Genomic DNA, 16735 nt, shown 5'->3' with positions numbered 1-16735 from the left:
TTACTGGTACAGCGAGGCAGATGGTGACTGCTCTGTTCAAAGGTGTAAGGAACCTCATTTCAGAGTTTGAATTAAGAGAGAGGCCAGGCACTTGCAAAGGTACTCCCTTTATAGGGTCTGTGCAGTCAGAAGGGAGATAGAGTTTGAAAGTCATAATGAAAGTAAATTAGAGGGTCCACAAGAGGGCACTTAGGAGACAAACGGTTTTTTTTAAAAAAAGGGTCACAGGACGGAATGCCTGGGAGAATACAGTAATGGTGCAGTTTCACATTACAGCAATAATTCACTCACAGGACCAAGTTCAGAATAACCTCACTGTTACATGCTTCAATTAGCAGTGAAGGTTCTCATTATGCTGGCAATAAAGGGGAGAAACCTATTCTTCTTCCTCTGTCTTGAAGAGTTCTTTTCCAATGACTGCAGCCATGAATTAGATAATCTAATTGAAACTGCAGCATATTGAACTGCCACAAGAAAACTATTGTTACTCTGTTAGTGCAGTTCAGTGACTTGGACACATCCTGAGGATATTCAGTTGCTAGAGCCAGTGCAAGTGAGGGGAAGGGGAAACACAGCTGTGAGAGGTGAAAGAGGCAAGATCATCCACTTTGGCCACACGCTCAATTGGAACCAAGTGAAATTTATTAGACATGAAAAAGAAAATGTTATCTGAAATACTCTTGACTACGAGTGAGTGCCTGGTATGATCTGGCAGTGTGGCTGCAGTGCTGCTGCCCACCCTACAGCAGTGTGCTCTGCTCCACACTGCAACAGTACCCTACTCACACCGGAGCTTCTTTGAAAACCTGAGGCAGGAAAAGTTTCAAAACTACATTCAAACTGTTGTAAATTTCAACCTCGCCTTACAAAAATCCGTCCCACAACTAAAAATACTGATGTATGAGTTTAATACAAGTCAATGACAAAAAGCTATCAATATCACCAAAATGTAAGTGTCTCAAAATCATGACACCATGCAGCATTTACTCACCAGAATCTGCACTGACAGGCGAAGCAACAGCTTATAAAACTGTACTTGAATTCTAGTATGAATTGCACTTTTTAACAGTATGCAGAACATAGTTTAAAGGATCTCTTATGTGAGCCTCTCTAGAGGCATCTTACTGTGAAACTGATGGTACAGTGAAGAAATACCAGGATTTTCTTCTTAGGTTAGTCTTGGCAGACTAACCTTATTACCCTTATTTCTAGCATAATAATAGTAACAGAAACAAAAATAATAAGCAAAAGAGCAACCATCGCAATTCAGTGACCTCCTACTAAACTTAGCTGAAAATTCTTCAGATGTCTCACCTACTAAACAGATATTTTTATATACTTAGCAGCTTCCAAAGTTACACTGCAGCCTGACCGTATGAGACAGGAAGGCAGTTCCAGACATTTGAAGGTATTCTCCTGAAATGCATACACTGAAAATGGGTGGTAAACAATATCTTCCAAAACTAAGTACAAGAAACAATCACACTCAGGACACATTTCAGAAAAGTGTGGTGGAACCACACACAAATATGTACTACCTGGCTGCATGTAACCACTGTAAGACAACTGTATTTACTGAGTAGTGAAAAGAATAAAATTCCAATGCATCTACAGAAAGATTTCCTGTTAGCACCCTGAGAACTGTCTAGTTGACCAACCTACAAAGAAATTAAAAAATATTGATAAAGAATTGTGGAAAAGTCTGTGCTACATGTAGTTAGGTAATATCTATTTAACTAAATCGGACAGCGTTCTGTAAAAAGCTTAAACAGGGACAGACAACAGAAGATCAGAACGTTTCCTCCTCTAAAATATTACAAGATTTTCAGCAAATCACAGTTTCTAAATATGTCAACTGATACTGTGGGCTGCAAAGCCAAAAACACATTTATATGTAAGTTGCTCTGAAAGTAATGCTTCATATTTATTTCCATATAAACTACAACAGAGCACAATAACACTGTTTGATAGAGCAAATTCTCAGCTACAGAACACTACAGCCACCATTAGCTATGCATTTTCATCAGTGATAAACAAGCCTGCACGTTGTGCTTGTAAAAATTTGTACCAGTAGAGTGGATCCACTGTCACCTCTGCTAAAATGCACCACGCACCACTTAATTGTGCTCAGATGCAGTTTGGTCTCCATAAATGCTCAGCAAGTGTCCATGGGTGTCAATGGATGTCATTTATTCTGCATGACAAAATTCAGTGACACCCCTTCACTTCATACACACTTCCATGCTAGACACCATGTTGTCAGACTGCCTCTCTGTTGCCACCTGTCACACAGCAACAACATGTTATGGAATAGTGGTGGGAAGGTTCAACCTCTACTGCCATACCACCGACATCCACTTCTAATGTTGTGGATGAACTCCATAAAATAGGAGGCATTACTTTCAGAGGAGCCTCCATACATTTCAAAGGTAGTGTATCTTAAAATCATTTATGTCTTAAGGTGATCAGCCTGCTTAGAAATTTGTAACAGTTAGTGGAAGTATTGATCGTGACTCCTTATTCCTTGAGATCATTATTTGTAGGATAAGAAGAATTTAAATAAATTTTAAAAATCCCTAATATTGGAATACACACATGTGCACACATCTTCAGAAAAGTTTACATATTCACAGAGACACTGCTTCAAATGAAAATGAGACCTAAGCCTTCAACATAATATTCTGTATTTCGTGCAACTGCTGTCATATCAAAAAAGTGAGACTATTTTTGTTGGGAGAAAAACATCTGCATTACTACTCAAGTTAATGTCACCTTAAAGTTAATGATACCTGAAATCTGAGTGCAGTCTAAGAACAGCACTGAAAGTTGTCATGGTTCTATGTTTGGATACTATGCTCCCAGAACAAGTCTATTTGCCAGCTATGACAAACTTAGAAAGGTCAGCTGGCTGGAAAAATGCTTTCTAAGTAGTTGTCAAACTTGACAGGCTTGTTTGTGGTATGCAATTCTAGGCCTAAAGATCTTGTCTCAGAAGCTGTAAACATAAAAAACAGAGTTATGTCAATGGGAATCGAAAGAAATTCGTTGTGATGACAATTCGAAATCTGCAGTGGTTTGGAAGTAAGGCTGAAAGTGCCAAATAGAGTCCCTGCAGAGCTCCTTTAGGAAAGAACAAGGATCATATCCAAGGTGGAAATAAAGTGAGGCAGCTGTTTTCTTTAGCACTCTTATCCACCAGATTGTCAAGTGTCAGGATGTTAATGCTGTTATCAGGAGCTATCTCGAAGAGGCAGATTATAGAGCCACAGGTTTTGAAAAAGAAGGACCAAAGCTGCAATGCATGGCTGAGCTTTCTGCTGTTAAAGAATAAAAAAAAGTTTGCTTTCATAAAATACAAGTATTCTAATACATTACTGTTATAAATTGATAACCATAACCCTACTGCTTTGATTTCAGAGAGATGATGTAGTAAACTAATCAGATAGGTGCTCTTAGTACCAATGTATTGCCTACATGTGAGCTACACATTAAAAAAATTGTGTTCGAATAAGAAAAAATCAAGTTAACTATAGTTAACATTAATTAACAGACGATACAAGAGAAATAGTATTACCAATATCAATTTGTTGTTTACTTGTGTGAAATTGATTAGCATGTTTTATTGAGGCAAAGCAGTGTACCCAGTGTCCTAGAAAAAGTGAATGAATAACAGAAATACATTTGTACAAGTTATGAGTTTGATAAAAGCATATTTGTGCTGCAATATTGCACATTTTAAACATGGAACTAAAGTCTGCTGAATAATATCTTAATGTCATCTATTCTAAATGGAAAATGACACACCCTAAGAAAATGATAGAGTACAGCTGGTTACAAGTATTGTAAGGGAGGGCATGAGAAATAATTCTACATAGGCAAGGTGTTTGTTTCAGATCATTTGACTTTGGGAATGCATAACTGTATTCAGGGATACCACACGTGTAGTTGTGATCTTCAGTACTTGTTAGAAAAGAGTCTATGCCACGCTACGTTTAAATAAAAATTGTTAAACAGATCCACTTTCTATCCTCTGGTAAGAAGGGGCTCTCATCAATGCGTTTAACTACTTTAATGCAAATAAGCTAAATTGCAATTAACACTAACCTGTTAGTGCACACTCACACATTCTAGGAGGGTGCATTCCTTTATATTGGTAGATATAGAAAGGAATATTTCTGAGCGCAGAGAAAGACAAACTGATTTTCTATGTGCTTCCATGGGCTTTCACCCAAAGATCCCTTGGCTCAAGGCAGCTGACAGCTCAATATTTTCCTTTGGAATGTAAGCATCTCAGAAGATGCCCATCTTGCCTGGGATGTGAGTGTGAAAGCCCCATTGAAAGCAAGGGTTATCTTTTCCTGTAGTGAACCTGGGTTTATATATTGAGTCACAAGAAGAAAAGATTGAAAAGGTTTACAATCAAGTGTAACAATAAGTAGAGTTCAATCTTTGTTGTTATGAAAGGCCAGCAGAGATTGATTGGGAACAGCCAGCTCTTTCACAAAGAGTATGCACTGTGATTGTGTTTCAGCAAACAAAGAATTGCATGACATTCCCTTTCCAGGGTGTGAGAGTTTTGATCAGCTGCCTGGAAGGAACCCAGGATACCGAATGAAATAGCTTAAAAACAAAGTCAATGATTAAAAAGTCTAACAATAAGACTGTAGGTGGAAAAAAACCAAGAGTGTGGCATTCCTTGAAGCACAAGCTGAGGTGGAACATTTAAAAGTCTATTTCAGGGACATGTAAAACAGTGACAGAAGTTAAAGTATTTAGCTGCATCACTGGATTTGGAGTCCTTGAGTTAGTTATTAAGAAGAGTTTCAACTTAATTCATACACTGTAGTTATCTGGATAGTGCTATTCTTCAGAAAAGCTACTTTAAAAAATATTTAAGTAGTGTTTTTTTGGAAGCCCCTGGGAAAGCATTCACCCAACTTCACCTCGAGTAAGAACTCATTCTACAGTATAATGGCTCTTGTACAAATTCGGATGCACTCTCATTACTTCAAAAGCGAAATTGCACAATTACTCCAGTTCTCCATAGCTGACTTTCTCAGTAAAAAAATTACTGAGACAGTTTTTCCACAAAATTTTATCAACTTTGACTTTTTAAGTCCAAAGTCCTCAATAGACTTCCTCTGCAAATTGCTTCCCTTTTAGCAAGGCAGCGATTTACCTAGTTAGCTAGTAGATATAAAAAATAAATATAGAAGACTCTTAAATAACTTAATTATCACATCTGGTCTTTCAGAAATCACCTCCTTTTCACTGATGGCATATGCTACCAGAGAACAGTCTGTTCTGGAGTAAATTCTGTAGAAGTCTGGGTAAGTGCAATCCATTAGATAACATATTTTGCACACTACCCAGATTACTGTCCGCATCACTAATTTGCTTCTGGGTTATTTTTGTTCTGTCTTTTAAGTATCTTTTTTTTCTGATGTGCTGGATATCGCTGGGCTGGAACACTGAATCTCTGGAAAACTGGGTTCCCAAGTTCATGTCTGAAAGCCATCAGACACCATGGTTGCACATACATGCAGTGTCCTCAGGCCAATGCACGATTCACACAGCTGAGTCCTCTCCCACACTTTCCAGCTGCTAGGCCTATATCTCTTGTACATGCAGCACAACAGTCTTTTTTAGGCTGTGAACATGTGAGGTGTTGCTGGATGACTTGTTTTACAGCTTGGGCGTGTTCCATGTGGACTCACAGGAACAGGCTTACAGGAACAGCACTTGCAGAATCAATCCCAGCTGCAGCTTTTAGGCTGAACCCTTGCTTTATCATGTGGTCTAAGATGACCTTTTCCCATCATGTGACTTAGGAAACTGATTTGTCACTAGGGGAAAGGAGACAGTGGAAGAAATACATACCTATTTGAGAGAGCTATTGGAGATGATGATAAGAGATGCATGTAGCAATAGTCTTTCCTTCCTGGAAGTATATTCTTGATGAGTATATTCAGAAGGAAATTTAATTTGGAAAGTCATCCTGAATACAAACTACCTTAATAATAAGGGCACAATTTACAGTAATTGAAAAGACAGTGTTTGTCATCAGCTTTAGCAGCTATGGCTCTCTCTTAAAGTGTTAGCAGTGCCTATACACAGTGGCAAAATGCTTTGTGGATGAATGGTTGCTCAGGTATTTCTTGAGCAAGCAATTCAAAAACACAGTGTAGGAGAGAGGATTCTTTGAAAGCAGACAAATTTCTAATCTATATCAAAAGCTCTGTAATTAAAGTGAAACACCAAGTATTTTTGATGGTTTAGTGTACAAGACTATTGTATACTATTACTGTCTTGTTTTGTTTATCTGGCCAGAATGGATTTATCCTTGGAGGCTGGTAAATAAAACCAAATGCTGCATTTCGCACCTAGACAAAGCTCCCTGTTAAGGTCATGGGTGACATCGACTAAATTCAGAAAGCAAGATCAGGACTTCTTGCTCTGTGCTTACTTTAATATCTTGTGAGGAGTTTGCTGCAGCTGTTTTCAGGTCTACGCCTTTCTCTTTAGCAATGTTAAGGGTTTCAACATTTTTTACACATCTTTTTTACATGTTTTTCACATGATTAGTGTTTAAAGTTCTGAGGATCTTGTTCTATACAGATTCAGCTGCTGTACTAATTACCATAGCTCTTGAGCGCGCTAGAGATATCAGTACAATTAGTATCTGTCATGTACACTTAATCTTGGGGGAAAGTGAAAGGAAGAAAGGTTATACTGAAAACAACTGGCATTTCTACAAAATAAAATAATGCCTCCGCTTTCATAAGCAGCATGCTAGAGTGAGCTAACCTAGCCAGTGGCTGGGCTGGGCTGGGCTTGAAGAGTCCTGGGCACTTGTATTTTTGACTCAATTTCCTAATCGTTAAGAGATGGGAAACAGAGGTTAACTAATTTCTAAGTGTTTCAAAATATACAGGTAAATAGTGATACATCAGTAAACAAAGCCAACATCTTGTCTCTTCTGTTTCTAGATGAAATAACTCTAGAGTAACTTACTTGCTGGAAAGTGTGATTTCAAGTGATTCCTATCTTTCAAGTTCGATAAGTATTTAAAGTAACAGAAAAGCAGATGAGAATTTAGAAACATTACAGTTAAATAAGGGAGCAGGATTGGAAGAAATGGTAAGATATCCATTTTTCTAATACAACTGTCTCAAAGGAACAAGAATTTGATCATACAAGCCTCTGGTGTAGTCAGAAACACCATCTTTTTTACAAACAGTTCTTCTTTGGGATGGCAGTCTCTGGAGTGTGGCAAGCTAACAAAACAGACAAAAGAGTCAGATCTTGTTGCACCTGTCCAAATTTCCACTGACCCCTGCATCCCATTCACGCTGATTACTGTGCTGTCTCTGGCACTCCTTAGACCCATCTGTGAGTTATTTTCCTGCCAGATTGTATTAAAATCCTTCAGAGATTCCTGCTGTAGCAGTGAAATACATTAACTGATGTAGGAGTCTGACGGGCATTGCACCAGAAAGGAACAAGGATCAGGTGTGGAAAGAAATACAGAAAGGAGGAGAGTGGAGCAGGAAAGATGAGGAGCAAAACTTCCCCCTTTTGGCTGCAGTAATGCATCTCAGCAGGAGCAGCACTTGCAATTTGATAGTCTTTCTCTCAAGTACATCAGCACTAGAATCTGAAACACTCATATTTTCAAACGACATTTTCATTTCTCTTTTCAGCATATGTTTTTTTCTCTTTGGAAGTTGCCAATATGACTTAATAAAAGTCGATCAACTAAGATCTACATGAAAATCGAAGAGAGATATTTCATTTTGGATTGAACCAAATGCTTTGTTCAATACAAAATATCTTCTAGTATTTCTTATTTTACCCAGAAACTTTTGCATTTGCCCATTAAAATTTTAAAACCATCTCTTTTTGGCTAGAAAGCAAAACAAACAAAAAATTGTTCTTTCTTTTTTTTCTTTTTCCTTTTCTATTTTTCTTTTTTCTTTTTTTTTTTTTTTCCACGTGGGATTGATTCTGTGAGAATGCCTGGCTTCATTTAAGTAATTGTCTTTATTAATGCCAATAAGATTTAATGTGAGTAGATTTATTTACATGGTTTAGATCGTAAAGTTCAGTACTGACAAACAGAGTAAAAAAGGAAAAGAAGGAGTCATTTAGGGGGTGGGGGGGGAGGGGAAATCATAGAGTCATAGAATCATAAAGGTTGGAAAAGACCACCAAGGTAACCTACTCCAACTAATAGAGGAGAAAGGGAGAAAAAACCCACAAATTTAAGTCGTGAGTACGACTGTCTAACTTACAAGCAAGGTGATGGACACAGAAACAGTTCACTTTCAGTCTCTGTTCTAGTTTTAGGTTAAATATTGATTAGAATCAGCATTAGAACTTGGGTCTTACATTTCTTTAGCAATGTTTGCTTAAGAAAAATTATTAACTCAAAGTAAACTGTAAACAAGAATGACTAAAAAGCCTTAACCCATCCTGACTGGCTGACAGCCTGCTGCCTAACATTCTGAGAGGTGTAGATTTAAAGTTAGATTTCAGGCCAATATTTGACAGGAGATCTGCAGCAGTTTCAAATTTCCAGGTCCCAGCTGAACGCTCTGTCCAGTTTCATGTTTCTGTTGAGATGAGACCTAAGAGTATGCCCATGTGCTGCTTCATGAGGAATCCCAGGAGACTGCAATAGGTCCTTAATCAAGAAACCATGATCCCACAGCATCCATCAGCAAGTCGGCTGTAATGCAACCTGAATAGCTCTGTTAGCCTTCTCTATAAACAAAAGTAATAGCGGCTTACCTTGCAGATGAATATGTCGATTGTGGTATGCTTGGATATTATGGCAATTAGACTAGTATTTTAAATAGGCAGTGCAGAAGGACAGATAGAAGTAAAGCCAGTGCGGGACTGACAAATGCAGGAAATGAGAAGATGTAAAGAAAGGTTTGAACTTAAAAATGTTTTTTTCTTTTTTTTTTTTTTCAACTGCTACTTGAAGTTTGATTAACTGTGGAAGAGGTAGATATTTTATATCAGTCTGACTACATCAAAAGTTAAAGAAATGTCTGAGTTGGAAATCAGATAACAAAGTATTCTGGAGCAAGACAAAAGCTACTATGCAAAATATGCAGCCTTGTCCAAAAATAAATAAATAAATTACAACCCCCTAATAATACTGAGGTGATACGTATTAAAATCTTTCTGTATTTAATACAACTACACTAATGGTGCATAAATGCGCCATGTCATTTGGGCCATTTGGTAGTCTTCTGTGCACATGTAGAAAATGTGCACATTGGCAAGCCTCATTTACTGAACAAAGATATGTAAGAAGAATTAGTAAATAAGGTAATAATTTTATTTTTGAGATATGGAAAACTAACCAAGCTTACAGAAAAGGAACAGATGCTAAACCTTCTTACGCTATCATTGACTAAGCATGAGCCATAGTACACATTCTTATAGTCTGTGGATCACACAAAATATTAGTTGAGAAGGTTCTGCTACTCACTTTTTACCTGAATTTAATTTGTTGGCATAGCTGCATATGTCTGAAGGCTAAGGAATACTTTGAAACCAATTATCAAGTAATTCAGAGTTCAAATACACTATTCTTCAAAAAGTGTTGAATAATTTGATTACAGGAGGTATAATTTGCTGGCAGGAGGTTGTGTCTGCCCTTTCCTACACAGTGTCCTCTTCTTCCTCAGAGGACTTGTTTTAGTATATTTAATACTTCCATAACATCTGACCAATCAACAGGATAAGAGCAAGCTGTAATTTGTTCAATTTTGTCCTTGGTGTGTAATGATCATTTGTGGCTACTTCATTCTGAAATATTATAATTTAAATGTGGATTCAAATTCTTGCATTCCCTTTCTTCTTCTTTCCTTATTTCTTACAGTTTAGAGTTGTCTTGCTTATTAATGGAGACCAAAATTTCACATGTTTTTATTTCATCTCTCACACTGAAATGAGGAAATATAGATAAAGGAAAATAATGTGTGGAAACGAACTGATTCAGCTCATCAGAATTCTGAATTTAGTTTACATGAGGTTGAAATCATTCTCCAGCTTTACATACCGAGGTCCTTAATGAGGCAGTTTTGTCAAAGTGAAATTTCAAAAATAGAATGTTCCAGTATGGTGTCTTTAAAATCTGTCTACTCTTTGTATATGCTAAACTCATCAACAGCTTTTCTAAAATAGCTACTGTTTTGTAGCAAATGAAGCACAGACAATTGAATGTGTCAACGCCACTCATGTGGAGTCATACTAAGATTCATTTATTTTTGTTAGGCACTCAGACTAGTAGTTAATCCACTGAAGTGCATTTGTAGTCATGCTGCATGTAGTGCGTACCTCTCTCAAAGACCTCAGCTTTCCTCTTAGATAGGTTGTTTGCTGGATGGTTGTCAGTAAGGACTGCAGTGACCCAGAAGAATTGGTACTCAGAAGTGTCAAGCTTCTCATTATCCCTGCAAAAGTAATGAAAAATTACCTTTGGCAGGTACAATTTCCAAATTTTTGGAAGTGGAAGCCCTTGTTTAATGTACCGTTCTTCAAGAAAGTCCTACTTTGGCAGAGGAAAAGAACTATGTGAAATATCAAGTATGTTTTCAGGGTGATACAGAGAACCAGCTCAGTGAATGATGGACAAAAACAAAAGCTGCAGGATCCTTTTTACAGGATCTTCAGGACCTTCACTGCTTCCAAATGACAGGTTCAAACCCTTGGTGTTGAGCTGAGGGTGTATTTTAGTTTGGGACCTCCCTGCTGGGCACTTCTTAAATTCTGGCTGTTGAAGTCTGTATAGAAACAAATGTTTCTGCCTAATGTAACACAAACAGCTATGCCCTGGACAGAGATCTATGCAACATTAATATCCACAGACTCGTGGAGAAACAAATGTTTTTCAACTGAGTGGCAAAATGACAACATCTGAAATCTTAAACAATACAGTCTGGATCAGCTTTGTGTACTGAATACCTAGAAGATATGGTTTTATTACACCCTTACTCATAGGCAAGATGCTGGGGAAGGACTTGCTTTTATAGTTTGACCAGAGTATGAGAGGAAAAAAAAATGACTGCAAGGGAACTAGGTTGGAGAGTGCTGGGTTAAAGACTTAATACCTACTTTGGTGCTACAGGTTCTATCATGTTTTAAAGGACTTGTAAGACCATTGGCCGCAACAACAAGAACTTTCACAACTTGCTTATAGAGTAACATTCTGTATTGGAGCAACAGATTACAGATTCTTCTAAATTGCCAGTGATAAATACACTGCCTACAGAGAAAGTGTAAATACCAATAATGTGAATAATACAGCTGTCCAAAAACGTGTTAAACTATGGAATAAGTCTATAGAGATTTCTAAGTTTGCTGGGGGAGGCACTTGGTGTAACTTGGTTTAAGGATCTGAATCTTACCCGACAGGCATCCCTGCGGAGAGAAGGAGAGGCTCAGCCCATTGACTAGTCCCAGAAATCAGCTTTGTCCTCATTTGTCTGCAAAGGTATCTTCCTCAAAATTCCTTCTATCTTTTATCTTACTTTCAGGTGAAGTTTGAGTGTTTCTAATCATACCTATCTTTGTTATGATTGGTGCAACAGAAAATTGAAAAGTTGCTAACTCAGGATGATTACTATGCAGTTTATCAGTTCCATAATAACAAGTTCCCATGCCCATGATCTTATCATAGAGTCTGGCTGGGAGTTTTACACCTTGGTCCACCCTCTGTGCTATATCTCAGAGTCAGCATACCAAGTTCCCCCAGTGCTGTCAGCAATCGAAGAGTTGCAGGTCTTAGGTTGCATAGGGAACTACATGGATCAGACTTCTAGAATATTCACTGCATTCCACCCTGGAAGTTTCTTCAGTACTTTTCTTCTTCTAAGAGAGGGGTATCCCAATAAGTTATTTACAATAATTACTCCAGATAATCCACCCTGTGACTACACTCACTCAAGCTTCTCAATATTTAGAAGGAACTGGGGAAGTCACACGCAGTCATGAGAATTAGAGCTCAGGGGACTCTACTTATGGGATAAGATGATTGGCTCATAGTCAGAGTAGTTAGCAGGACAGTGTTGGGCATAATGATGAGGCCAGAGGAGGAGGTTGGGGGGTGCATCATCACATGGATTTATACGGTTGTCACTACCACAGAGCCATCAAAATCATACCATATACGCTCAATAAGCTTCACACTGCTCGATGATGTTGTTTCTGAGAATATACATGAGGTTGTCTCCTTAACATATGGTGCCATTTCAAAAGTTTCACTATGGCAGGTATCTGAGTAGGAGGAAACAGTGAAGAAAAGAGGCTGTATGCAAGGATATCTGTTCAGGCCACGCTTCTTTAGGAGTTTTCCACATGCCTGTCAGTGCATATATTGAAATTGGGAATGAGATATGTTGTGATGTAGTTTGTTACCAAGTGGAGAAGTTAAGAGCTTCTCTCATTCTGTAATCTTTCAGGTAGATGTGGGGAGTCTTTCCTTAAAAGACAAATCTGGCTTTGCAAATTGGGTACAATGCAAGGAATAATGAGGTTTTACTCTAAGCAAACCACACACTTTCCCTCTCATTAATGGTTAGGACAGTTTCTGAAGCTGGGTTCCGGCTCCTGACTGGAGGTGCAAACCCGTAAATTCCTCACAAGGCTTCTGGCAAGGATGGTGTGGCAAGGATGGCACATGGACAAGGCGGCATGGTCCATGAGGACACTTACATAATTTGCTGGTCTTATAACTAAAATGTGGTGTGTTCCGTTGTTTCTCCCAGATGCTTTCCTAAAGGAAGAGTTGTTTGGAGAGATTGTCTCTTGTGCCTTCTTTTTTTTTACAGTGATGAATATTGTTCTGTAGCAGCAGCTATGCAGAATACATGCTTATTCTACCCTTTAAAATAATTTATAGATCAATACAGACTGTTAAAAACAGATTGGAAAGCAATCATGTATAACAGACTGACTTTAAACCAATGGCCACAATGAAAAAGCTTTGTTATTTAAGTCTTATTTTCCTGACACTTTATGGAATGGCATCAGTAAGTTGGAGGTGGAAGTCTGTTTCCTATTACTGAACCACTGAGCCAGCTAGTCTCTTGACCTTACTTGGATTTGCACCAGTGGCATAGAAATAAATTGTTCTGAATTCCAATAATGATTCATTAAGCCAATACTTCATGACTTCAGCTGGATCTATACCAATGCCATACAATCAAATAGCTGTGTCCCACTGCTGATACAACTAGTAAAATCTAAATAAAAATAATAAGAGTTAAGAAAATAAATTTATGGAGCCACCATGAAAACAACATCAACCCCAAACCAAACACAACAAAACCTGAAACCATAGATGGTTTATGGAAACCATAGATTGGTCTGACAATAAAATTGTAGAAATATTAACAGCTATTCTAACTATTGACTGTCCTGTTCTGATAACTATCAGTGAGTTGGTAAAACATCCTTCCTCACATTGTGATCAAAAGAACAAAATGGCATCTTCCTTTAATCACACTGGTCTGTTTTTTCTTCATCAAGATTCTAAACATAAAGTTTGTCTTGTACATCCAAATTGTTTCACCCAAATGAGTCACTGAAATATACTACAGCTAGTATTTATGGTTGATAAGAAAGCCTACTGTGTCAGCTAGTAGACATGGAACAAACATGGCTGAAATAGATAGCTTGATTAAAGGGCAATCCTTTATTAATGGACAGATATTGATAATTAACAACTGACAGACACAGCAATGTAAAACATTTCCTGAGAGGTTAGCAAACTGAGCCATAATTTATGCTGGCATGACCAGGGCAAAATACGACTCCCAGCTGCATATTGACTTTGATGACAAAAAGTTGCTTTTCTCTAGACAGTCAACATGAACTCTGGTATGGACTGCCAGAAACATTTCCCAGAATGTCTGCCTGTAGCAAAAAGACTTTCTCACACAAACTTGTTTGCCATTCTGATGAAAACTTGATGGCAGAAAACCACCCTTTTACAATCTTCTCTTGAGCTACTATGGATCTGCCTTTATATTAAGTCTAATTTACTTTCATATCCCAACATTAAAATCCCCTTGTATTGATTTCTGCCTCTTCTTGGCTTAGTCTTTTAAAATGTTGTAAGCTTACACTATTTCATCACACTAACACAATCCTCTACTATGTTTCCATACAAAGAAATCCCACACAAATCCCACAGGAAGTGCTAACACTAATGTTGCCAGTGAAATCTTAATTCTGCCCCTCCTTACTCCACAAGAGCAGCATATCAATCAGTTACAAAGGGAAACTGAGCTGTCTGAGTAAGCACTACTGCCTTTAGTGTTGGGTGTGAAATCCTCTGCGGGAAGCTATGAAGTGTCACGCTTCCTGCTTGTACTTCAGATAATTTCAGATATATTAGAGAAAAAAATCTTTTTGCTTTGTCTACAGTGGAATATTCAACACATAGCGACCAAACCCACGAGGGAACAGAAGTACGAGCACCAGCGATGCAGTATCTTCAGAAACCATGCTGTTTTGGGTTCAGGCTTACACCCACCCACATATGTTGTATTATACCATTGCATAACCAGAGATCTCAGGAGCCTGAATTCTCAGTCTCTGTGGCTGCACACTGCAATTGCTGTGCCAATATGAAAATAGTGGTATCATATGCCGATGCACCATCCCGTGAAAGTGCTACTAGCATGGCTTTCCCTGAGACACAGGGTATTTCTTCAGGCCTTCATTTCTCCACTAGAATTCCACCCAAGAAAATGATATGCTAAAGAGGAAATTTCTGAAAACATTTGTTAACAGCTGTGTAAATTACAAATGCTGTCAGTAATTGCTCATTAGTACAGAACCAAAAGGAGGATAACCCCCAGTCTGCTACTAGAAAGGTAGTACTGAAATCACACCAACATAGAAAAATATAAAACTCAGCTGGAGCCAGAGGGTTTGAACTCTGATTGTGGGTAATCGGCTGTATAGCATTATTGTTAACTGTGGAAGACATCTGACTACGTATCTGTGCAAAGTGAAGGTGTGCTTGCAGAAACCAAGCATGCTGAAAGCACGGCATGACTTTATCCACAGGGGGTGTGATGGAAGTTCTTGGAGCAGAGGGGAAGAACTGAGGAGAGAGATGAGAGGGGCCATGGGAGAGCGCTGAGCAGCCTCGCAGTGACCAGGGACATACAAAGTTGCGTCGGAACTTTCTGCTCTGCTGTATTTCGCCTAGAGCAAAGGCAAACCCTGTTATCTTTTCTCAGTATCGGAGAGCTCAAAAATCAAGCTGTTAAACCTGTGTAATGAGAAGACAAAAGTGATTTCAGGTTCTGCGGCTCAAGAGCGACTCGGCTGCGAGTTCAAATGCGGAGAAAACTGCACCTAGTATCGGAGACTGTGCCGAGTGACACGGCGTTATAGCAAACCGGGGGCCGGCCCGGGACGTGCAGAGGGCGGAAGAGCCGCTCTCGGCGCGCACAAGTTTGCAGCCCACCACGGGGCTACCCGCGCACGGCTGGCACCGGCCCTGGCGTTCCGAGCGCCGAGTGGCGCCGCCTGCCGAGGGGACCCGGCACTGCCGGCCGGGACAGAGGGGTCAGCCGCGTGCCCAGCACCCCCATGACCGGCCCGGCGTCTTCCCTTCGGCCGCGGCAGCCAACGGCGCGGCGCCGGGCCGGGCGCTTTCGGCACTCGATTAGCGCCGCCCGTGGCACGCTACTCTTGCGCTCTTCAGCCGCTGCTTCTCGTGCTCGTAACGGCTCCTCGCGGCCGGCGCTCGCCCCGCCCCTTCTCGCCTTGGCCCCGCCCCACTCGCCCCCGCCCCTCCCCCTTTGCGCTCGCGCCGCTCTCGAGCTCGCGCCCCTCCTCCCCCCCCTCCCGCTGCTGTCAGTGCGGTGGCTGCGCCGGGCAACATGGCGTCGGAGGGGATGATTCTAACGAACCACGATCACCAGATCCGCGTCGGGGTGCTCACAGGTAACGGCCGCCGACGGGGCCCCCGTCGCGGGTCGGGGGGCTTCCGCGGGTCGGTCCGCGCCGTCGGGGTCCCGGGGGCTCCCCCCCCCCCGGCCGCCTCCTGCGGCGCCGCCACCGCGCAGGGAGCTGAGGCCTCGGGCCGGGCCCGGAGCGGGGAGCGGGGAGCGGGGAGCGGGGAGCGGGGAGCGGGGGCGGCTCCGGGTGTGCGAGAGCGGGCGGCGTTGGCGCCGCAGCTGTGGGTCGGCCCGGGGCACCCCGCTTGGAGGGGAGGCGGCGCGGGGGTGGGCGCCCGTCGCGGGGCCCGGGGCTCTCCCCCTCCGGCGGCTGCGGCGGGGCCGGGAGGGCGAAGACGTTGGGGAGGGCGGCCTGTGGACGGCGAAAAGAACGGGCGGGCGGGAGCCGGGCCTGGCGGCGGCGGGGCGAAAGCGGCCCGGCAGCCTGCCCCGGGGGGCCTGGAAGCGCGGCTCGCCCCACGCCTTCGGATGGCCCTTCCTGGCGGCCTGGGGCGGACGCGGGAGGGGGAGGAGGGCCGGCGGGGCGCCGCCGCCGGCTCGTGGCTGGTCCCCTCGCGACCTAGGCGCTGCGAAGAGCGGTTTCGAGGCGGTGCGCGTGTCGCAGGCTGCGGGGCTCCTCGGCCTCCACGGGGTTGCGGTTATCCTGGCGCGCCGCGGAGAGCGGCGGGCGGTGGCGGAGCGGCGTGGCCGGGAGCAGCCCCTGGCCGTGCGAGTATGCGAGCGGCGGTCGTGGGGAA

General features: G+C 41.5%; 1 protein-coding gene and 1 long non-coding RNA gene across 13 annotated transcripts in view; both read left to right on the top strand.

Annotated features, from left to right (window-relative positions):
- Positions 1 to 14153, top strand: part of LOC128086500 (uncharacterized) — a 42695-nt gene extending 28542 nt beyond the window's left edge. Inside the window, exons 6-8 of the long non-coding RNA XR_008209383.1 lie at positions 5255 to 5330; positions 11434 to 11512; positions 12600 to 14153. This is a non-coding gene — a long non-coding RNA (uncharacterized LOC128086500). The remainder of the gene's footprint in view (positions 1 to 5254; positions 5331 to 11433; positions 11513 to 12599) is intronic.
- Positions 14154 to 15841: 1688 nt separating this feature from the next.
- GPHN (gephyrin) overlaps positions 15842 to 16735 on the top strand; it is a 261257-nt gene continuing 260363 nt past the window's right edge. For 9 of the 12 annotated variants that reach the window (XM_052695200.1, XM_052695198.1, XM_052695195.1 and 6 more), the window contains exon 1: positions 15842 to 15984. In XM_052695200.1, coding sequence (XP_052551160.1) covers positions 15921 to 15984 — 64 coding nt within the window. In that variant the 5' untranslated portion in view covers positions 15842 to 15920. The remainder of the gene's footprint in view (positions 15985 to 16735) is intronic. The other 3 variants (XM_052695202.1, XM_052695197.1, XM_052695196.1) reach the window with 1 other exon arrangement.

This window comes from Tympanuchus pallidicinctus, unplaced genomic scaffold (assembly GCF_026119805.1).
Source record: "Tympanuchus pallidicinctus isolate F22 unplaced genomic scaffold, pur_lepc_1.0 scaffold3, whole genome shotgun sequence".
Classification (NCBI taxonomy): Eukaryota; Metazoa; Chordata; class Aves; order Galliformes; family Phasianidae; genus Tympanuchus; species Tympanuchus pallidicinctus.
This window is presented reverse-complemented; position numbering and strand designations above follow the sequence as displayed.